Raw genomic sequence first — 25776 nt, 5'->3', positions numbered from 1 at the left:
AACAGAAGTATTGGATCAAATCAGAAAATTTATCTTTTGATACTTTTTAACTGCTTATAAACAGAGTATTCCAAGTGCATTTCCTTATCTAATCTCCCTTGTTGCTCAAAGATGTGAACCTGTGATGAGTTGAAATGAGAGGGAGCAATCAAGAAGTGGGTTCAGCAGGCAGCTCAATTTATCAGCTCAAACAATTGAGACTCCCCTTACTCATCCACTTGAATCCCCTCATTGATTTGTATAGATCAAAAGAAGTTACTGAATTTGACAATCACTACACATAGAGCTTTCCTAATCTGTCATAATCTTACAGTAACAGTGACAGTTTATGCTGAAAACATATGACTTTAATATTCTACAAGAAACAGGGAGGCCCTATGAAAAGAGAGAGAATGGAGAGATTGGCAATCCAAAGGGGTCATGAGTTTTCCAAGAGGCAAGAGGCCTGTTTCTGGCAGTGGGCAGGACCAGAAAGGTCAGCTTAGTCCCAGAATTAGAGTCCATGAGGAGAAAGTCAAGGGCAAGCCTGACCAGGTGAGCCCTGATGTTAAAATAGAGGCTGTGGAAAGCCTGGGACCCATTGGTATTAACTGTTGGCAGGAGGTCAAAGTCCTGCAGATGAATCATTTCCAGCCTAGTTAATATTGTAGGTAATAGAACTATTCTGTATCTTAACTGTATCAATGTCAACATGTTATGACAACCTACTACAGTTTTCCACTGGGGGAAACGGTACACAGAATCTCTCTGTACTATTACTTCTTACAACTGCCTATGAATCTATAATTATCTCAAAATGACGAGTATAATTTTAGAAAAATTTAAAAAGGAAGGAAATTAACCTCCAACATGTGGCCAAAAGTTCCAGACTCTGAATTATCACCATGTGGGCCTGAGCTCACAGAAGACTTACCTCCCAGGTATCAAAGGAAATATGATTAAGCCCCATAAATATGAAATGTTATTTCTGCCCTAAAGCAAGACTTCAATGCACAACATGCTGTTTTCAGAAAGTGTTCATGCCATACAATAAATACAGTAAAAACGAACACTGCCACGTACACTGGGGACTTTGAAGCCATTTCTCTCTCCAGTGGGGACTGCTGGGACTTCACCATGTTCAAGGCCACTCCCGCGGCTCTCCACATCACTCTCTTCTGCCTCTGTCAACACACTGTTACTCTCTGCCACCGAGGACCATGACTCAGGTGACTTTGGCCAAGGAAGCTTGGGTGGCTCTGATTCCTCAAACTTCACATGGCCACTAGATATGGAATCATCAGCCTCACTGGGATTCAAAGGTGGGATTACAGCATAGGCTCGGTCATCCTCAGTTTTTATTTCCTCTGTTAGAGATGTGCTTATGCAGCTATTTCCTGAGGAGTAAAACAAAAGACTGTTAATAAATCTTGCATTGTATTATGACCAAGTAGAACTGTTAAGCTATTCTCAACCAAATTTCTGTCTTCCCACTCCCCGTCTAAACTCCTACAGATATGAGTGAAAAAGGTTACCAAAGCACCACATGGTGAGACCTTGGAGTCTGGCAAAAAAAATACCCTTACTGACAAGGGATTAAAGAGAGGTTCTTCTATAGACCAATATCAAAAGCCAGGGTAAGAGCAATAATTATCAAAAACAATAGCAATTTGAAACCTTTCTAAAAATAAGAATTATATTCTAACATATGATGCTAAGAGCTATTGATAAAACATTCCAGCTCAGAGGATGTGTGTAAAGAACACAAGAAGGATTGTGCAGACCCCCAAAAAATTACTTTCTACACTAATCCTGTATCAAACTGACAGCATATAAAGGGAAAAGAATATCACAAGCACATCCTTTCCATTGCCCTCTCTATGTGCCCTTCTCCCTCCCATGCACACAGACACACACAGATACACACAGGCATCATTTCACCTGTCACACACTAGCTCTGATACTGAACCCAGCCAAGCCTTCTACTTAAGTGTTCTTAAGGTGTCAAAACCTGAGATCAAAATGCAAGGAACCATGTAGTGCCAAAGTGATAAAATTTAATGCCCTTAGCCTAAACTTCCAATAATTCATTCAGCAGTTAATTAAGTTCCTAAAGTAGCTCATCAATTAAAGTTGATAAACGCTATGGTGAGGGACAGGAAAGAAATACCCATACACACTACCCATCTGTGATCTCTGAACTGCTTTTCTTCCTTCCCTACCTTCTCCTCCTTGCAATCTTCTTTCCATCCATCACAAATCAATTCAGCCATCACCTACTCCAAGAAACAAGACCAGTCCAGCCTCCTATCTGTTTTGGTTTTTTCTTTGTTGTAACACCAACACCCTAAGCCATCTCTACCATGGTACCCAACACAAGCGTTGTAATTATATGTTTATTTGTCTAGCTCTCCAATAAAGCATGAATTGGCTGAAAAAGAAATCTATGATTTAAACGCTATTAACACAGATATTTCAAGAGCAAAAGGTAATGAAGCTGGAGAAGCAGGCAAGGATCAGATCAATTAGGACTATGATATGGACTTATTTCTTTTACTGTAAGTGGAATAAAAATAAAAAACAGGTAGGGACAGAACCTAACCTAGGTCTTCTAGAAGGATCACTACCACAGCCATATGGAGGGTTGATGTGGGTAACTGGAGTGGACACTGGCAAACCAGGGAGTACTCCCTTTCTGCAACAACCCAGGTGCCAGACAAATGGTGCCCTGAACCAGTAGGGGCAGGTGGCCAGACCCAGGGGAGCCCCACAACCGAAGGACAGACTGCAAGAGGGGTAGAAAGGAAGAGAGGAATTGCCAAACAAGCTTTTATCGATTGGTAAAAGGACAGAAGCTTCCACAAATATTAAACAGGCAAAGCATTAAAGCAGTTTCAGAGAAATATGCTATAAAAGGGGAAAAAAGCAAAGTAGCTGAGGCTTACAGACAATAACTTTAGTATAGAGAAACAGCCAGAGGACTGACTATACATACCATTTCACAAGGCTGAATGATTTTCTTGTTCTTTTTTAAAACCTTAATATTTATTTTCCTCCTATAGTAAGTCAAAAGCTAGGTATCTGCAAAGAATTATCTATAATTGGTTTTCTCTGTTCCATGTGAATTCAAAAAAAGCTTTCCAAGAATGTATTGTATATTGTATATTGAGTTGCACCCCCTCAAAAAAATGCATTGTAGAATCTTCTCTTTATTAACCGAAACAGGCACTGCTGGCTGTTCATCTCAGTTCCATTACACGTAGCAGCATTGTTCCTGACTTGTTCCTGACACTCACTTGGCCTCCTGGTTTTCCCTCCATGACTTTAGAGACCTTATTGGTTAAGCTATGTGGAAAAATAAGATGTCTATCCCAATGGACAAAGATTTAAGATATTAGATCATCAACCACCTGCAACTTCTATGTGAAGCACAATCAGCAGGTTTCTCACCTGACAGTCGGGTATTACCGGGTGAATTCTGAGCCAGCTGCATCCTGCTAGCAGAGGCCTCTTCTTCAGAAGGTGCTTCTGTGTTCCCCAGCTTCGAGGCTCCTTCCGGCTTGTTCCTGACCTTGAGGTCGTCCTGGTCTGGGTCGGGAGTGGGGCCCTCTGCCCCACTGACTGCAGCTGAGACTTCCTCATCCTCCTCACTCTTAGGCCTCTTTGAGTGAGAACTTGTACACTGGGAGCTATTAACAGGAAGAGCTGTGGTCAGAGCAGAATACTTGCCATGGACAGGATAAAACACATACCAATACAAATGTTATTTTCACTTAATCAAGTAAAAGAAAAAACTCACAGTTTTTAAATCATTATGCAGAGATAATCTTCATAATTAATAGATTAAATTGGAAACTGAAATCTAGCAACAGTTTTAGTTACAATTTACTAAAAATTAAAATTAAAACAATTATGAATAATTGATTATTAAACATTAGTGGGGAAAATGCCATTGCTAAAATGTTATAATATTAAAAGAAATCTGAAAATAATAAAATGAAAATATATACAGAATAAAATAAAAAATGAAAATAAACTGAAAAATTATGGCATGGGAGAGAATCAAATCAATAAACCAAATATATTTTTAGATAATAAATAAAGGAAAAGGAAATGAGGAGATCCTGTTAAAATCTGAGTCGATTATTTACATTCTAAGGTGAACTAGTGACCACACTTTCCTTTCATAAAATTCTGAAATGTGCATGAAAATCATTAAAATTAAATGCCAAATCATCAATAGCTAAAGGAATTAAGAGAAGAAGAAGGCTAACTGTATGGATTTAACATTTTATATCAACTTATTGTTTTCAGAGTGGACACCACTTTTACTTTTTTCCTCTTAGTATTTTCGAGCGATCACTTAATAGCTTTGTCATAGATGCCTTTTGTATAAGATACAACATTTCTAATATTTTCATTCAAGAAAAATTAAAACTCAAATCAAAGCAACAGGCATTTAATTGTCCAAACTCACACATACACATATAAATGCAATAAAACACAACAGTAAGTACCATAGGAAGTCAGGTAGAGCAGAGATCTGAGATCAGGGAGGAGCAACCAGTGATAACCTATCTAACTTAGCTTCAGCTTGCTGTTAGCAGTAACGTACAGGTAACATCAACACCATTATCACTTTTGTTGAGAACCATGCACTGGCCAATGTAAAAACTGCAGAATATCTTCACATTATGAACAGCATGGCCCATGTGAAATAAGATGGCTAATATCTCTTTAAGATTTCAATGTATCATTCCCTTCATTAGATTTTCTAGATAGTTTATTAAGGGAGATCAGCAACTCTATGACTGAGACACAAGACAGCATAATCAACAAGCCCCTTAACATGAAACTTTCTAACAGGGTGAGTGAAGTCCATTGTTTATTTGAAACCTACTGAAAGGCACTTTAAATCTTCTTGTTCAGAACCATAGATCTACGTTCTCCATCAACCCAAATGACCACTGTGGTTAGTAACTAGGAGACCAGATCATAAACCTAATTACTGTACTGTGTTTTCTGTCCATTAAAGAACAATTCTTAAGATGGTCTACTGGTGTTTCTTCAGAACTCAAGCTTGACTATTGCCTCCTCCTACAGTTAGCTCTACTGGCATTGACTCTCTAAAGTGTTTCCCAAACTTTGCAGAATGCAACCCATAGTAAGATGTATTTTAAGTAGTGACACAAGACACACACATGCTCACACATGCCATGAATTAATACTTACCTTTACTACATGTGAAGGGTTATGATACCTTTTATTCTATTTCTTAATTTTAAAATGTTGTTCCTAACCATACTAAATAGATTTGAAAACTGATAGTTTGCAAATCACTACTGTAAACTACAGGGTGAAATAAGAACAGTGAGTTTTAGTTCAGCTATTAACTAATTTTGTGCTTCAGGTATATCTGTTATAGAATGTGAAAGTTTGATCCATGTTTAAGGCTCCTCCACTCACTACCATTCTAAAATAGCAGAAAATATATGTCAGGGGAAAGAAAGAGCCTAAGAAAATAAGCATCAAGAGTGTGGGCAAAGACTGAAAATTAGTGTTATTTAGTTAACAGCAAAAAACTGAAAACAAGCTACAGGTCCAAATATAGGAGATTAGTTAAATACATGCAGGCATTAAAAATTATGCTATAGCAAATTACTCAATTACATGAAAAAACACTCACAAAACTGGTCATCAAATTGTTAATAGAGCATGGCCCCAATTTTGGAAAGGTATATAATATATAACATGTAATAAATATATATGTAAAGGATATATACAAAATGTTAACACTGGTTATCTCTGGAGTGTGAGGTTATGGGTGATTTGGGATTCCTTCATTATTCTTTTCCTTATTTTACAAATTTTCTCCAATGCCCAAATATTACTTTTACAATCTGAAAGAAAAACAATGAGTAATATTGGAGAGTAAAAATGTAATATAAACCTGGAAAATATAAGAGCCTAAGAAGGTTGCCTGAGGACCTGAGCAATATAACCCACACCCAATTCAATGGGTTTTAAAACAGTGAAATGCCCACAATAGGCCTAAAAGCTTTTGAAATGGCCCTGGTCACAAAAACGAAATGTAGGATAAGTTAACAGGGATAACCAGCACATGCTCTGCTTTACAGCTTGTAAAGAATAAAACCAAGTGTATAAATGCAGCAAAATACAGGCACCCTGATGAGAAAAGTAGTATCTTAGATATCTGACAAATGAAGAAGAAAACTACCAAAGTCAGAAAGAAAATCAGTAGCAAAACAAAACAGTTGGAAATCAAGTTTTGAAGTTGACAGAAATATGGAGATGAACAGAGAGTAAAAATGCAACCTCAAATTCATTACCATAAGGAGTCTAAGAGGTTCTAGACCCCCTTGCTCTATCTGCCACATATAGCAACTTCAGGAATATTCTCAAAGACAATGTGTATCCCTTCCTAAGTTCTATTTATTTATTATTCTTCTCAAGAACTAAAATTACTTTCCCTTAAATTTTCAGTAGCATATTAAGTAAACGTAGAATAAACAAGAAACAAGCAAATGAAAATAGTCTTTTTGAGAATTTCACAGTCAATGACCCATTTTAACAGAGGAAGTATAAATCGGATGGGGTTGGGAAGGGATCATTACCTCCTGGATGCTTTTCTTACTTTCCTTCTCCTCTGCAGCCATGCTTTTACTTCAGGGGTAGATTCCGGAGTAGGCTTTGTGTGATCAATAGTGTATATATCCTTTCCTTGCTTCCAAAGCTGGTATCTATCTGGTTGAAATTTCCTCACAAAGATATCCATTGAAATTTTCACCATGTCTTTCCTGCAGGTGCACTGAAACACAATGGGGTTGGAGCACATTAAACACTTCGCTAGCTCCATGCAGTCACAGAGTCCTATTTTGAATGTACCATCCTTGAATACTCACTACATAACTGAAGATGATGTTCTACATTTTCAAACATTCAGTGTGTGATAAATTTGATTTCTTCTGAATGAAGCTAGCAACCTATATATTCACATTATAAATGGTAAAATAAGATGTTAGAATGCACTGTAGAGTTCATCAGGCAAACAACTGGAAGGAAAAACACACTCCGAAAGCATTTCCTGAAACAGAAGGCTCACACTCCATCACATGGACGTGTCTGTGAGCCAAATGCTGGGAAGTCTGTAAAGCTGAAAACCTAGGTTAAAGAACAAAAGTAGCCAATGAATATGTAATTAGAATAATTTAACCAATAGGTTGAAGTAAATTTTCCCCAAGATCTATTTTAATCACATTTATGTTTATTAACACACGTACTCTCACAAATTAACCAATAATTGAAGCAAGTGAACAGTCTCTTCTACAGCATATCATGTGAAACACCCACCATCACCACTACAAACATACCCACTAGGAAGGAATAGTGTAAAGTGGGAAGTTTAAGGAAAAGATCATTCTGAATCCACTAGGACTTTGATTCTTATTATGAGTATATATTTAGCAGTCATAGCTTATAAAACAAGTTTCCTTGGAAGATCTCACACAGGTTAAACTGTGTCTAGGCCAGTATTCTATGTAACAGGGCAGATTATCATTCAAATAGTGGTAAAGAAGCAGTCTCAAAGATGTAACTAATATATGCCTTTACAATGGCAGACTGGTCAACACAACAACAGCCTTCAAACAGTAAGCCTCTCAATACTTTGGTAATACAATTATCATCTCCATGCAAATTAGGGCAAAGCTTTAATAATCTCCAGCCTGAAATGTCCCTCCATGGAGTTCAAATCTTGACAGGTATTACCATTGGAAAGCTCAGGAAACACTTTTTTACACTCAACATGCCTAAAACCAACTTCTTCAACTCTATAAACAAACATTCTATTATCAATAATACCACAATTCTATTCTCCTACATTCAGTCAACATTTTCTAATCCCTTCTACCCCCTAGAAATCCAGCCTGCCATTATCTACCATTAGTTCTTCCTCTAAAATGTCTTCTACATCAATTCCTTCTACCAGCATTCATCCAGCTTCACTGTAAGGTGCTAGCCCTGTCAATGTCCTACCCCAAAAAAGCTAACTGATTTCCCTGCCTGCAGTCCCTCCCAGCACCAATTCATCTTTGCAGCTGTCACTTTAATCTCCCTCAAATACTTTACACTCTTTAATTTCTGAGTTCAATAAGGTATAAGCACACTTCTCTGCCTTTAGAATAGAGTCAAAATTCTTGAGTTCGGCATTTAAAAACTCTAAGATTTAACTCCGAGGTTTCTCTCCCACTGCATGTCAACATGAATATTCCTCTTTAACCCAAAGAGCATAGTCACCAGAGCCCAAATGTGCCATATGCTTCCTTACCTCAGTACTTTTAATCCTGCTACGGTGCCTTCTTGCTCACTATTCTGCTATCCCTAAAATTCATCCTAAACACCAATGCAAATAGTACCAATTGTTCTTTGAATACAGAACTATTTATCTACACCACTGCTTTCTATTATTAGTTGGGTATACAGAGAGAGTTCTAAGTCATTTTGCTACAACAATCTTGGCTTAGGAATATGGAAAATGATCCTGAGAAATTTAAAGATATTCTGGTTTAAGATGCAATCTTTTCACTAAAGGGAGAAATAGAAGTTTAGACTCACCAGCAGAAACTCTTATTTTCTTATAGTGTTATTAATATTTGCTTCATGAAGAAAAATAAAGCAGTGGACAATATAGACACTAAGTTTCTTTGGCATGGGAGAATTCTGTCTTATACATTTTCATTTCCCATTCCCCTCTCCGAGCACGTTGTAAACATGGAACAATGCCTACCACTCAACTAACTGTTATCTTTGATTTTACATATTCAGAAATAAAGAGTCATAACATGCCCAAAATAATGCAGAGAACAGTATTAGACTCAGAGTCAAAAATAGGAAACTTCAGCAATATACAGAAATCTGCTCTTGTTAATACTGAGAAATAATAACACTCCTCCAAACCCCTATGAAGATTAAATGAGAAAGATCATTTAGAGAACACATTATATAACTTTCTTAGTAGGAAAGAAAAATGTTAACAGTTCCATTTAGAAATAAAGAAACTTACATATTGCTATAAAGAACAATAACCAACAATAGGTAATACTTTTCAAACTTTTTGATATGAAAATAACATGAAGAATGGCTATTCTTAATGCTCTTTTCAAGAATATATAAAGTAGTTTAAAATGCTAAGTCCAAATTTAAAGAGAATTATCAGCAGTCTGTATGCATTCAATTCTTCCCTATTTCACTATCCTAAGACTTATTACACAGAATCATGACTATCTGTTCATGGTGTGATTATTTGTTCCTGTCTTCCAGGAAGCCAAATTCATGCTATCCATTATTTAAACTGAAAACCAACAATCTAATTTAAAGATGAAAATGCTTAAAAATAAGCAACTTTCTAAAACAAAATACTAAGTCATTTGAATTGTAAAATTTGAAAGTTCATTTATAACCATAATATAGGATTGATAAAATAAGAAATTAATACTTAAAACACCCAAACTGAGGTGTTACTCTAACATATTTGTGACACACAGGATGGCTAATTATGAAAAAAAAATGCTTTTATGTGCAAACGGATGAAGAAGGCTTTGAAGACATGCAAAAGTGTATGAAATGAATGTGCCTTTCGGCCTATCTATAACAATTAAATGATAATTAGACAGGAAATAAAGAAAGAATACCTTAAATTAAGACAAACCTAGCAGCCACTTCATCTGGCTGTTATAGTTGTTATTTTGGTGTTACAGGTTGAATTACATCCCCATCAAAAGGCAAGTTGAAGTGCATGCCCCCAATACATTAGAATGTGACCTTATTTGAAAACAGGGTTATGGCAGAAGTAATTACTTAAGGTCATACTGGAGTAAGATGGACCCTAAATCCAATAGGACTGGTGTCCTTATCAGAAAAGAAGAGACACACTCAGGGGAGAAGGCCACGTGAAGATGGAGGGACAGACTGGAGTAATTTATCTACAAGGCAAAGATTACCAAGGATCAACTTCCACGAGGAACAGGCAAGAAAGGATCCAAAGGGAAGACAGACCTGCTAGCACCTTGATTTGGGGCGTATAATACCCAGAACTGTGAGACAATAAATTTCTGTTGCTTTAAGGCACCCAGTTTGTGATGCTTTGTTATAAGCAGTCCTAGGACACTAATATACAGCCTTAGAAAACAAATTTTGGTACTGAGAAGTGAGGTACTGCTGTAACAAACATCTAAAAGTGTGGAAGTGACTTTGAAGAGAAGAGTAATGAAAGCTTCTATTGTCATGAATAATATAGTCAGGAACATACTGTTGCCACAAATGACCTTTGTTAAGGGTGCTTCTGGTGGGTCCAGAAGGAATGAAGAGTATGATAGTATCACACCCTGGAAGAAAGGTAATGAAGTAACACAACTGTTTTCTGTCCGGTGGATGGTAAAACCTGTAAGTGATGAACTTGGATACGTAAAAGTGCAGCTTTGTTCTCTTTGTGGTTTATCATAAGCTAGGAGAGAAAGAAATAAAATGATGAAAGAACTGCTACACCAAAGGAACCAGTCTGAGAATTTTTTAGCCTATGCACATAGCATGCTCTGGAGACCTGGTCAATGGTTTGGCTGGGCAAATATTTGCTAAGGAGATCAGGCATGCGATCAATGGATCAAATCAACCATCTCAGCAGAAGCCAGGAATTGTGGTTACCCAGGAAAAGAATGCAAAGGAACTTCTTGTCTGATGGCTTGGACACTCATGAATTGCACAGAGGCAACAAAATTTTTAAAAATTTTTTATCAGCGGAAATGCTGCCAGCCTGGAAGGAAAGGAGCAAAGACTGTTTGAAATGAAGAAAAAGAATAACTCCAAGAGCAAAGCTGCAATAAGAGGACTGAGCCAACAGGACCTACTCAGGCAGTTACAGCAGCCTTAACAAACTGATATACTGGGGGTGTAGAAAAATGCTGTTGTATGTTTTACATTAGATACAGTAACTAAATGCAAAAGCACAGTCATGTTAAATTTTTCTAAACAACGTAGACCCATCAAAAATTACTATCTAATCAATGTTATAAAAAACAATATGTAAATTATTCCTTTAAATATGCTAGATCATCCCTTTAACAGTCTATTTCAGATTATAACGCCTTAGAAAATGAGAAAAAGACAACAATATCAATTTGTTGAGGAGCTATAAGACCCATGATGCAGCACAGTATGATACTTAAAAGGCTGGATTCAAACCCCAATGTCACCACTGACTAGCTGTATAACCTTCATCAAATTATTGAACCTCTCCATGCCTCATTTTCCTCATCTGCAAAACTGGCCATAACAATGGCAACTACCTTAGGGGGATGATACCAGGATTGAACTTTTTGTTTTTGTAAAATGCTTAGACTGTCATAAATGTTATCTAAGTGCCTGTTTTAAAAAAAATAGGATAAGCTTTATACAAATAGCTATATATACCAATCTGACAAGAATATAAGGGTTCTTAGTGTTATTAAATTTTGCCTTATTGTATAAGTTGAATCAACTGAGCAAATAAGAATCGGGCTACCATGTCTAACATAGAGGAGAAAAGGAGAGGTGCACACTGGTTTTGAAGAATTAAGAGCAATCATGGACTTGTCAGGGATTGAGGGATAGTATGAGAGGACTGAGCCACTGTCCCGGTGGGGGAAGCAGGGCAGTGCACATCCAGCTCCACACTGGTCAGGCACTGTGATCACACTGAATCCCCTGGCTTCCCACTGAAGGCCCAGTAGGAAGTCAAGCATTATGAGGGGAAATGCCACAACATAAATAATCCTGCTAGGTGCCACTGTAAGGCAGGATATGATTGGGGTGGGAGTTTAATTCATGTGCCATCTTCACTGTATCCAAAAGTGGAGGGGGTAGGGTCTTTTCAGTGTAAGAGTTCGGTGTTAAATGGCTCCATGTATATAATTTTGAAAGATATGTGATAATATCTACTTGATTCGCAGGAATAAAGAGTAATAACTTTCTGTACATATAGGTAGAAATGTTCTTTTCTACATATAAAATTCCAACAGATGTATACCACAGTATACTATAGCCCAGGGAGGATAAAAAGCATTTAAAATGTTAAGAGAATTACTATCTTTCCTCTAGATTATTAATTTTCTAACAATTGTAAAAAGGGTGCAATACATAGGATAAATCAGTTTTACTTAATTAGGTCAATCAAAAAGAGGGAGGAGCCAATGATGGCAAAGTTGTTTCAAAGATTTTTATGTGTCCAAATGAAGCACATATGTCTTCTACTGATGCATGAGTATTTAGTGTGTCTCTAAACCTAAGAATACTCTAAGACACTGTTTTCTGTAATAATTATTGTAATTTCATTTAACAATAAAAATGACTCATTTAAAAATACCAGCAACATATTAATTCCTATTTCTTTTAGAAATTACCATCAATAACTGGAAAAGTTGGTTTTTAACACCCTGTTTTTATCAAAATCTAGCCCATCTCCCCCACAAAAATTATTGCTCTTGAAGGTTATCAGTTAATTACCTTCAAGTCACAAAAAGCTAAATCAGAATAGAAATAAAGTAAGAAGCAGGCATTTCCTATCCAACACACAGCAAAATGGCTTACATCTCCAAATATATAAACTATGAAAATATCAGAATGTATAAAAACTATAAAAATGCCAAACATTCAATGGAATCAACTTAGAGAGCCCTACAGTTTGCATGGTACAAGTTGCCCTTTCAAAGATAGTACAGCATAAAGAACAAAGGGAAGAGAGATTTTCCATTTCACTATTTTCTAACAACCCACTTTCTTTAGCTCTGACAATAAGAATTAAGAAGACTGTGTTATTAACATAATTAGGCAAAATTATTCATTATTTCTACATTAAGTAGTAACAAAGACACACTACTAGTATTCAGTATAGCAACCTCTTACTAACAAGAACGTAACTGATAGTGATAAATATTGAGGCCCAAAATCAGTAACAATGCCTGAAATACATGATTTCATTCTAAATCAAAATACTACTTTTTATAATAACAGATAATTTAGTGCTTCTTAAGTTCAGATACTTCACTGAAAAAAATGTTTAGACAATGTTAGGGATATAGCACCAAGAGTAATCTTTAAAGTATGTATTAAATTGACAAGGTTATGATGAGTCCTTAATCATATTTTTGACCAACTGAACTATATTTACCACATATGAATCTCTTTCATTCCTTCCTAGTCTTAAACCCTTTTATTCATTCTCAAATTAGTCACAACCAACCAGTAAACATTCTTTTTCTACACATGCAAAGAACAACCTGCTGGTAAACTAACCATGTTACTAGTAATCCACTAGTACTTGTGAATGTTGGTTTTTATTTCATCTCATATCTATTGACACCCATCCAACCAATATAAACAGAGTAAGTTTCCACTGAATCATACCAAACTTACAGGAGAGAAAGGCCCAGCTTTCTGGGAAATCACCATGCTGTTAACTCATTAAATTTATAGAATTCCAGAAACCACAAAACTTTTTCTGCTACACTTATGCCTAGTTATTTCTCATTGCAAATATGAATGAGGAGAGATATCTTGCAATATGCACTCAAATTTATAAACTAGTACTTATGATCAATGTTTTCTGGCACTACATTCGAATGGAAAAGACACTCAATTTTTATGTAATTTAACCAATTATTTTAGTAGAAACATGACCTAATTTAAATAGTTGTTAAGAGACATTATATAAAAACAATTTTAGAAAATAAATGAATTATGCAGTTAGTGAATCCAGTTTCTACTGACAGGATATTCTTCTATTCGTTAAAGTACCTAACCTAATGTGATACTACAAAAATTGCTGAAGGAGCTTCACCAAACATGAATAATGAATAAAAGTATTTAATGTGCTGATTAGCTGTAAAAAATGAAAAGGGATCTGTTCATATTGAAATTCCTCTAAATAAATCCCAAAAGGTGAGTAGAAAATTCTACTTCTGTAGCCCATTCATCCTTTTATCATAAAATCACCAGATAAATATCCAAACAAAATTTCACCCTCTTTGGAGTACTCCGACAGACCAGTATTGCTTAGCTGGCTCAAAACTAAGTACATTACAAAAAGGGAAATTCAGAATCAGTGTGGTGAATGTAGATGAATATAATATACATTATGCTGAGCTAAAGAAGTCATACATTAAAAAGTCCATACTGGTGGTTATTCCACCAGATTAATGAATATGGCCATGTTTAATATGATTAATAAGCAGTAGCCACATTGCTTTGCTTGCTAACCCTTGGACTGACTACAGCTCTTCTACTTATTAGTTGGGTAAAACTGAGTAGGCTTCTTCATATAAACTGCTATCCTAGCTTTCTCATAGGAGTTCAAAATCAAAAAGTATGTAAATATACCTGATCAACTGACCTGTAAATGTGATTAGTGATCTCCCTAGCCCTTTTCTGTCCTCAAAACACTTAAAACAAAACACTTAAACTTAAAATGCAGTTGTAATGCAAAGAAATTTTTTTAAATTTCAATGTATACTCAAATACTTATATTTTACAGAATTGCTTTTCTAAGATGGTAGAGCCATGTGATTCTTCAAAATAGTTAACCAAAAGCTAAAAAATTTGCAAGAAACTAACAGGAAAACAAAAATGCCCCATTTCCTGCCAGTTCCTACCTCTGAAACAAACTAGACACCATCACTGTACACCCAAATGGACCTTCACTGCTTGGTCATATGTACCATCAATCACAAAAGGGATTAATTTCATCTATGTACTTATTCAATCATTACTAATTTGCACATGTACTCTCTTACATGAATAATTCTGGGAGAAAATTATTGTAATTATTGTAACAATTTAAAAGAATTATTTTAATACAGGAAACAGAATTTTTAAATATTTAGATCTAATTAAGCTGAAAAATAATATTTGAACAGCACTTTCGTTTCCAGGATTAAATTTCATATGGTATCGGTCAAAGCTGTTTTACCAGAGTACATGAAAAGTAAACTATATAATTACGTTTACAATGACTGGGCAGAGGGGAAAAAAATTCAATTCTCAAATCAATATTAATCAACAAAGTCAGTATATAAAGAGTACAAAGGCCATTTCCTTTGTCCTTATATCCATTACTGAAGCAAGGTCTGCAGGAGGCCTAAACATACCTTGGTTTCCCTAGACCAGTCTGCAAAGCTTGAGAACCCTGAGTTTTGTCAAGGTTCACTATACATTTGAAGGATCTGGGGGTCCCAGAATACACACCCAGGGAAAATTCCTGAATGTTCTGTTCTCATAGACATAAAGAAGAGAGTAGCCTTAAAAGTTTCCTGAAGGTCAAAAGGTATTTTACAGTCATAGTAAAGAAGTATGATATCAGAACCAAATTTCTTATTCTTTATTTTAATGAATCATTATTTAGAACTGTTTCAGATACTTTTGCCATATGTGGCCTTCTCTTTCCTCTTTATTTTAAACCATGAAAATACACACTGCGTTGTCTTACTTAGAAGTGCATTCTAAGCACCTACAGGATTAAGAGGCTTGGAAAAATATTTTTTTAATAAATAATCTTTTTTAAACATATGAGGTAACTGAGGCTCAGAAAATTTAAGTTAATTTTCCCCAGGGCATAGAGCTAGTAATACTTCCTTTGCCAGATTCAAATCTAGAACAATTTCTTTACTCTTACCCACTCCACTGTGAAAATTCCAAAACCAAACCAAATTCAATATACTTTAAATGGTTCTTAATTGAAATGTGGGCCACATTTTTCCATATCAAACTTCTTTGTCTATGACCCAAAGCCAAATTCAAATTGTAGTTTAGAACAAATGTCTGGGTCTCATTATTTTTGCTTGTTATGCATGATATCATGTCATGTTGACAGAGTTTATCCGATTTAGCTAACAATTTTCCAAAAAAATATTTCCTCTGCTTTCCCTGCTTCTAATAGGTTCAGATTAATTTCTTCTTAATATTTTCAGGCTTCACCATGCCAGGATATGTCTTCCTTACAGAGTAAGACAATTATAAAGCAATTTAAGGTATGGGACTAGAAACTCTATCTTTCTGACCCATGAGAACACTGTTTAAACAGACAAAGAAAGTATGCAAAAAGAAGGGGAATGGATTCAAATAGCTTGCTCCAGGGGTCTCCAAAAGATTCTGTAAAAATTATTTTTAGAATTTCTGTTTCTCAACACTTACCTGAATATTGATAGAAAGGTTGTGGAGTTCAGAGTTACAGATATTAAACAATCCATTCCTGCTGTGCAATGGAAAACACAGCATGAAATTGAGCTCTTTAGTATAGAAGGATATATGAAGTTATTTTGTTCTGAATTCATGCACTGCATTTCACACTTCTTATAGACCATAAATTTGGGTAAGATCAGATAATAACAGGGCTCTGCAGACTCTTAGGGACCTAAGTGTTTCATGAATATAAATATTTGCTCATAAGAGTCTGTAAGATGATATATGGGAGCCAACAGAAATGGCATGGAAGTATACAACATGTATGCTTCTATGATGCTCAGATATTGACTTCCACTTTTGAGAGTCTTCCAGATACGTCTGTCTAAATGACTAAGTGGACACAATTAGAAGTTCATCCTGCACCCAGAATGAACTTTAGGAAGTCAATCACCTGCTCCAATCATCATGATTCATAGATGAGAAACTGGGGCACAAAAATGCTAAATGATGCAAGATGTCACAAAGATAGAAAATGGGAAAAAAAGGTTCAAGTGATTCAAGATTGAGTATCCTCCCCAGCAGCTTACCTAGGATTCCCTACTGTCCATGCATTGAGCAGCCATTGAGTACACAGAACCACACTGAGTAACGCAAGGTGCTAACACAGAACTAGCTGGCTCCCCTGTTCCACAGCAGAATGCTGGCCAAGTTCACAACCACCTGATGATATGGAAGAAGGTCACCTGTTCTCTACCTCTGTGGGGTCAGACATGAAGGCAGCACCTTCTAACTCTCTTCTTTTTTGCACTATTCAAACACTAACATCAGTGTAAGAAACTATTAATAACAAAAGACTATTTTTATAAAGGGAGGAAGGAAGCAGTAAATGAGGAAAAATATTAATTAAATGGCCATGACACAATCCTGAAAATGGAGGCTCTGGAGAGTAGATATTAAGGGTAGAAACAAAAAATAACTGCTAAGAGCTTGCAAATAATTCTATGTTACCACACTTTTTTTAATCCTATACATCATAGTGAATTTTGAATGTGAGTTTCAGGAAAAATGAAACCTTTATTTTTTTTAACAGCCATGCCATAAACACCATCCCATACTCAATGAACTCTGATCACATGTCTCTTGTCACCTAAAAAATCTCTGGTACTTCCAAAACAGGGAATAACTTGATGAAAGCTAACCAGAACAAAAAATTTATGCCTTAAGGAAGAAGGATAATTTATTTCAGGCTTTCTAATGTTAACAATATGGTCAGAAATTTAACACTAAATAAAAAAGGAAAAGTATTTTCTTGGAAATAAATTTTTTAATTTTAAAATTAACTGAAAACACATATTTGTTCAAGGACACTTTCTTAGAAAACCACACAGCAGCACTTTAGTAAATACTTCACCGTCTCAGATTCATTTTACCTGGCAAAACCTGGGACACCACTCAAGTGACAGAATATGCCTCACACTGCTATTACCTATTCTGTAATTATTTTTGTGAAATGATTTCTATAGCAGAAAAAAGATAGATAGATAGATTTAACATGAACGAGAAGAAAAGATAGCAAAATGCACAATGGATTTTAAGTGTTTCTTCAATTTCTCCTTTGCCAGATTTAGAACACCATCAATAGAAAAGTATATGGAAAAATATTTCTTGTAACAAGACCAGTTATTATTCTAAGAAATCAAGATGGGAAGAACAGGATTTAAATCCATTTAAGGCCAACAGGGATCCAACACACAGAACTAACTTCCATGACTGTTACTATTAGCTGCTTGACTTCGGAATCACAACAAAATCAAGTCACATCAAACCAATCCATGACATGTTAAGAATAAATCATGACAACAATTTGGCAGCACATAACAAAGCTTTTAAATATATATTAATCTTTTAAAATATGAATAATTTAGAAATAATTACTGGGAACTTATCCAAGAAAATACTTAGCAATTAATGTACCACTTATGTTTAAGAATGCTCATCTCAGCAGTGTTTATCAAAGATCTCAAAATCAGAAATGATATTTTCTGGACACAGAATATTCCTTTAAAAACTCATGGTATAACTTATGGGAATATATTTAATGATATGGAAAAGAATTCCCGTTAGACAGAGAAAACATATTTTATATATAGATATCATATATGTAGTACATATGTATGCCTCCCTATAATAAACACACATATGTGACTGACTGATACATTTCCTTACTTCTGACTTCAGAGGAAGCACTGCTGGGACAGAGGTGGTGGGTACAATGTGAAGTGGGCATGAGAAACAGAGGTTGCTTGGACTGACTAACTCACCACACTTGGAGTGGAAATATCCATAAACAGATGGATCTCTTTCTTAAATGGTGTTAAGACTGGATTTCATTCTTGATCTCTCTATATTCATCTCAAACCAAGAGTGTTTCATTTCCTAACACCTTTTTCTTTTCCTTCAGATCACTAGCAACAAACAATCTGTAATCACGTTTGTGTTTACTTAGTTAACATCTGTTTCCCACACTATAACTTACCTTCTGTAAGAAAAGAGTTAAATCTGTCTTACTACTGTATATCTCTTACCAACACATAGTACATGGACCATAAGAATTAGTTGAATGATTGCCAAACACTATAGAGTCTTGCTAGTTAATATAAGAAACAAAACAAAATTGATCATTTAAATTTAATGTTGACCTCACTATATTTGGATTATCTAATGGTCCAACTCATATCTATTTAGATAACTTATTTTACAATTGAATTACCTGATCATTATGTAGAACCTTTGATTAGAAGATCTCAAAGTATTTTTCATTAGTAAACATGGGGACTCAGCTTCATTAACAGGAAACGTCATAAACATTCAGATGCACTATTTTTTTCCATCAAATGACATGCGACAACAAACTACAACTCAGATTTCTAACTCTACATCCACTCTTTAAGAAAGTGGTTAATCCAAATAAAATGTACAATTGTCATTGTTTCAATGAATCACTAACAAGCCCTGCACCAGAGAATTCCTTCACTACCCTGGGGGCAATGGGTCCACTGATAGAATCTAGAAAGTTGTTCCATGGGATGTGCTCTATTTTTCTCTACAGAAACTCATTAATCAGTCCAAATGTGAAAACAGGCTATATAAGAAATGCAATTTTAATAACCTACATTTCCTCATATTCACATTTACTTAATATATTTAAATCCAAACTGGACTGAATCCAGAAAGTAATCATAAACACAGCCAATGTCAACCTGATGTTCTGCCAAGCAGTAAAGACACTCTAAAACAATTCCATACAACTGTATTTCTGGTGCCAAAGAAAGCCCCACATTTGTACAACTTACACAATAATCACAGTAAATATTATTCATCTATATGGGTAATAAGAAATTATTACAAGGCTATAGATTTACTTATTTTCTCACATGTGGCTGCCTATTGCGATCCATGAATGGTCAAGAAATAAAAAAGCAGGAATGCTCCATCTTCACTAGTGAATAAATACAAGCTATAGGAGCTCTATGTATTAATCAAAATGCAAAACATTTCCTCATGGGGTTGGAGAGACCCAATTAAAGGGGAGAGGAGAGAGATTCAAGATGGCAGTGTGAGAGGTAAGACAGAACTCCTCCCAAAACCACATACACTATGAAAAAATAGTTAATACAACTAATCATAAAAGAGTAACAGGAAAGAAGACTGCGCCAGACTGCATATACCTGGAGAACAAAGCAGACCTCATGAAAAAGGGTAATTTAGCAAAGCCTTGATCCGGTGGGACCCAAGCCCTTCCCCCACCCCAGCTAACAGGCGGGAGGAAGAGAAATGGAGCAGGGAGGGAATAAAAGTCTAGGACTGCTGAACACTCAGCCCTGGAGATCTGCTTTGGAGCACAAACTTACATTGCATAGTGCTCTGGAGATTAGTGGGGTTGGAAAGCTAAGACAGGTGGAACACTTGAGAGACTGAGATTCCAGTGGTTGTGGAGAAGAGGGATCTACATCTGGTCACTCTGGGACAAAGGAAAGGCAGGCAGTCTGAGAGGCTTCCTAGCAGCAAGAGGGCTGCTGAAGGGGTGGGATTTGCACAGAGATTGCTGCATGGGAAAAGGGATAGGTGGAAAAGGTTGGCTGGGTGCACTCTGCTCAACAGGTTGGGAACGTGCAGCAGCTTCAGGTGCTCCATCCCACTGGCTAGCTACTCAGTTCTGAGGCCCCCCACTGTGATATGAAGCCTGCTGTGCCTTCCTCCTGGCCTGGCAGCACCAGCTCAAAATCCAGCAGTCACTGTGCTGGTGGTCAGGCCAGCAGAGGGAGGCCCTGCAAACGACAGGTACAGACACAAAGCACAGAGGCTTACAACTGTGTGCTCGGCCCACTGGCTCTGACACTGAAGACAGGCACTACAGCCAGAAAGCAGGAAACAGCTCTTTCCTCCACCCAGGCAACAGTGCCACTCCACTGCGACCCCCAACCATACTCCAGGAGCTGAGCAGCTCCAGAGATTAGAGCTTCTAGGCACTAGAGGGCACCACATAAAAATATGAAACATCAAAGGAACCTGGTTCAGAGAAAAATTTCACAAACCCCAGAAAAATAGCCAAATGAAACTGAACTCACCAATCTTCCTGAAAGAGATTTCAAAATAAAAATCATAAACATGCTCATAGAGGTACAAATAATAATCAAGAGCTCAGGGACAAATTTAGGATGGGGATTCAATCATTAAGAAATTACATATCTGAAATGCAACATACACTGGAGGGATTTAAAAGCAGATCAGCTTTAGTAGAAGAGGCGGTAAATGGGATAGAAATTAGAGAACAGGAATACAAAGAAGCTGAGGCACAGAGAGAAAAAAGGATCTCTAAGAATGAAAGAGTATTGAAAGGATTGTGTAACGAATCCAAATGGAACAATATTTGCATTATAGGGGTACCAGAAGAAGAAGAGAGAGAGAAAAAGGGATAGAAAGTGTCTTTGAGGAGGTAATCGCTGAAAACTTCCCCAGTCTGGGAAAGGAGATAGTCTCTCAGGCCATGGAGGTGCACAGATCTCCCAACACAAGGGACCCAAGGAAGACAACATCAAGACATATAATGATTAAAATAGCAAAGATCAAGGATAAGGAAAGAATTTTAAAAGCAGCTAGAGAGGGAAAAAAGATCACATACAAAGGAAAACCCATCAGGCTATCATCAGATATATCAATAGCAACTTTACAGGACAGAAGGGAGAAGCATGATATATTTAATGCAATGAAACAGAAGGGACTCCAACCAAGAATACTCTACCTGGCAAGGTTATCATTTAAATTTGAAGGAGAGATTAAATAATTTTCAGATAAGCAAAAGATGAGAGAATTTACCTACCACAAACCATCTCTACAGTGCATTTTTGAGGGACTGCTGTAGATGGAAATATTCCTAAGACTAAATAGCTGTCACCAGGGGAAGTAAAACCTTGGCAAAGTAGAACAATTAATACAAGGCAGATGCAAAATCAAGTCAACTACCCCCAAAATCAATCAAGGGATAGACAAAGAGTACAGAATATGATACCTAATATATAACAAGAATGGAGGAGGATGAAAAAGGAAGAAAAAAATCAAAAACCTTTAGGTTGTGATTCTAATAGCATACTAAGTGAGTTAAATTAGACAGTTAGACAGACATTAAGGGAATTACCCTTGAACCTTTGATAAACAAGAACCAAAAGCCTGCAATGGCAATAAGTACATACCTTTCAATAATCACACTAAATATAAATGGTCTCAATGCACCAATCAAAAGACACAGAGTCACTGAATGGATAAAAAAACAAGACCCATCTATATACTGCCTACAAGAGATTCAATTCAAATCCAAAGACACACACAGACTGCAAGTAAAGGGATGGAAAAAGATATTTCATGCAACTGACAAGGTGAAAAAACCAGGAGGTGCAGTACTTGCATCAGACAAAATAGACTTCAAAATAAAGAAACTTGCAAGAGACAAAGAAGGAAATTACATAATGATAAGGGGGTCAGTCCAACAAGAGGATATTATCATTATAAATATATATGCACCCAACACAGGATCACCTACATATGTGAAACAAATACTAACACAATTGAAGGGGGAAATAGAATGCAGTGCATTCATTCTAGGAGACTTCAACACTCCACTCACTCTGAAGCACAGATCAACCAGACAGAAAATAAGTAAGGACACAGAGGCACTGAACAATGTATTAGAACAGATGGACGTAACAGACATCTATGGAACACTCCATTCAAAAGCAGCAGAACACACATTCTTCTCAAGTGCATATGGAACATTTTCAAGAATAGATCATATACTAGAACACAAAAAAGAGCCTTGGAAAATTCAAAAAGACTGATATTGTACCAACCAGCTTCTCAGACCACAAAGGTATGAAACTAGAAATCACACAAAGAAAACAAAAAATCCCACAAACACATGGAGGCTTAATAACATGCTCCTAAATAATCAATGGATCAATGACCAAATAAAAACAGAGATCAAGCAATATATGGAGATAAATGACAACAATCATTCAACACTGCAAAATCTGTGGGACATCAGCAAAGGCGATGATAAGGGAGAAGTATATTGTAATCCAGACCTACCTCAGGAAAGAAGAACAATCCCAAAGGAACAGTCTAAACTCACAATTAATGAAACTAGAAAAAGAAGAACAAATGAGGCCCAAAGTCCATAGAAGGAGTACATAATAAAGATTATAGCAGAAATAAATCAATAAAATCGAGAAGAATAAAACAATAGAAAGAATCAATGAAAGCAGGAGTTGGTTCTTTGAGAAAGTAAACGATATAGATAAACCCTTAGCCAGACTTATCAAGGAAAAAAGGAGAGTCTACACTCAAAAACAGAATCAGAAATGAGAAAGGAAATATAACTATGAACAACACAGAAATACAAAGAATTATCAGAGAATACTATGAAAAATTATATGCTAACAAACTGGATGACCTAGAAGAAATGGACAACTTTCTAGAAAAATACAACCTTCCAAGGCTGACCCAGAAAGAAACAAAATCTGAATAGACCAATTACCAGCAATGAAATTGAATTGGTAACCAAAACACTACCTAAGACCAAAACTCCTGATCCAGATGATATAACTGCTGAATTTAATCAAACATTTAGTGAAGATCTAATACCCATCCTCCTTAAAGATTTCCAAAAAGTAGAAGAGGAGGGAATACTTCCAAACTCATTCTATGAGGCCAGCATCACGTTAATACCAAAACCAGGTAAAGACACCAAAAAAAAAGAAAATTATAGACCAATATCCCTGAAGAACATAAATGCAAAAATACTCAACAAAATACTAGCAAAGCAAATTTAAAAAATATATCAAAAAGATCATCCATCATGATCAAGTAGGATTTATTCCAGGGATGCAAGGATGGTAAAACATTCGAAAATCCATCATCATTCACCACATCAGCAAAAAGAAGAACAGAAACCATATGATCATCTTTACAAATGCTGAAAAAGCATTCAACAAAATTCAACATCCATTCATGATAAAAACTCTCAACAAAATGGGCATAGAGGACAAGTATCTCAACATAATAAAGGCCATATATGACAAACCCACAGCCAACTTCATATTTAACAATGAGAAGCTGAAAGCTTTTCCCCTAAGATCAGGAACAAGACAAGGATGCCCACTTTCCCTACTTTTATTCAACATATTCTGGAGGTCCTAGCCATGGCAATAAGACAGCACAAAGAAATAAAAGGCATCCAGATAGGCAAGGAAGAAGTTAAACTCCCTCTGTTGGCATATGACATAATATTGTACATAAAAAAAACCCTAAAGAATCCACTCCAAAACTACTAGATATAATATCTGAATTCAGCAAAGTTGTAGGATACAAAATTAATACACAGAAATCTGTTTCATTCCTATACACTAACGATGAACTAGCAGAAAGAGAAATCAGGAAAACAATCCCATTCACAATTGCATCAAAAAGAATAAAACACCTAGGAATAAACCTAACCAAGGAAGTAAAAGACCTATACCCTGAAAACTACAAGACACTCTTAAGAGAAATTAAAGAAGATACCAATAAATGGAAACACATTCCCACACCCATAGATAGGAAGAATTAATATTGTCAAAATGGCCATCCTGCCTAAAGCAATCTATAGATTCAATGCAATCCCTATCAAAATACCTACAGCATTCTTCAACAAACTAGAGGAAATAGTTATGAAATTCATATGGAACCACAAAAGATGCCGAATAGTCAAAGCAATTCTGAGAAGGAAGAATAAAGTTGGGGGGATCTCACTCCCCAACTTCAAGCTCTACTACAAAGCCATAGTAATCAAGACAATTTGGTACTGGCACAAGAACAGAGCCACAGACCAGTGGAACAGATTAGAGACTCCAGACATTAACCCAAACATATATGGTCAATTAATATTCGATAAAGGAGCCATGGACATACAATGGGGAAATGACAGTCTCTTCAACAGATGGTCTTGGCAAAACTGGACAGCTACATGTCAGAGAATGAAACTGGATCACTGTCTAACCCCATACACAAAAGTAAATTCAAAATGGATCAAAGACCTGAATGTTAGCATGAAACCATAAAACTCTTAGAAAAAAACATAGGCAAAAATCTCTTGGACATAAACATTAGCGACTTCTTCATGAATATATCTCCCTGGGCAAGGAAAACAAAAGCAAAAATGAACAAGTGGGACTATATTAAGCTGAAAAGCTTCTGTACAGCAAAAGACACCATCAATAGAACAAAAAAGGCACTCTACAGTATGGGAGAATATATTCATAAATGACGGATCTGACAAAGGCTTGACATCCAAAATATATAAAGAGCTCACGCATCTCAACAAACAAAAAGCAAATAATCCAATTAAAAAATGGGCAGAGGAGCTGAAAAGACAGTTCTCTAAAGAAGAAATTCAGATGGCCAACAGACACATGAAAAGATGCTCCACATCGCTTGTCATCAGAGAAATGCAAATTAAAACCACAATGAGATATATCACCTCACACCAGTAAGGATCGCCATCATTGAAAAGACAACAACAAATGTTGGCGAGGTTATGGAGAAAGGGGAACCCTCCTACACTGCTGGTGGGAATGTAAATTAGTTCAACCATTGTGGAAAGCAGTATGGAGGTTCCTCAAAATGCTCAAAATACACTTACCATTTGACCCAGGAATTCCACTTCTAGGAATTTGCCCTAAGAATACACCAGCCCAGTTTGAAAAAGACATATGCACCCCTATGTTTATCGCAGCACTATTTACAATAGCCAAGAAATGGAGGCAACCTAAATGACCATCAGTAGATGAATGGATAAAGAAGATGTGGCATATATACACAATGGAATATTACTCAGCCATAAGAAAAAAAACAGATCCTACCATTTGCAACAACATGGATGGAGCTAGAGGGTATCATGCTCAGTGAAATAAGCCAGGTGGAGAAAGACAAGTACCAAATGATTTCACTCATATGTGGAGTATAAGAACAAAGGAAAAC

The 25776-nt window shown here is 36.2% G+C and overlaps 1 protein-coding gene across 9 annotated transcripts in view; it reads right to left on the bottom strand.

Moving 5' to 3' along the window:
* KDM4C (lysine demethylase 4C) overlaps positions 1–25776 on the bottom strand; it is a 490870-nt gene that overhangs the window by 184452 nt on the left and 280642 nt on the right. For 7 of the 9 annotated variants that reach the window (XM_057498655.1, XM_057498657.1, XM_057498659.1 and 4 more), the window contains 3 exons: positions 6615–6808; positions 3430–3668; positions 1063–1376 (listed from right to left, as the gene is read on the bottom strand). In XM_057498655.1, the coding sequence (XP_057354638.1) occupies positions 1063–1376; positions 3430–3668; positions 6615–6808 (747 nt within the window). Of the gene's footprint in view, positions 1–1062; positions 1377–3429; positions 3669–3998; positions 5880–6614; positions 6809–25776 lie in introns of those variants that run through there. The other 2 variants (XM_036878834.2, XM_036878839.2) reach the window with 2 other exon arrangements.

This window comes from Manis pentadactyla, chromosome 3, assembly GCF_030020395.1.
Source record: "Manis pentadactyla isolate mManPen7 chromosome 3, mManPen7.hap1, whole genome shotgun sequence".
NCBI lineage: Eukaryota > Metazoa > Chordata > Mammalia > Pholidota > Manidae > Manis > Manis pentadactyla.
Note: the sequence above shows the minus strand (reverse complement) of the source record. Positions and strands in the feature narration are given on the sequence as shown.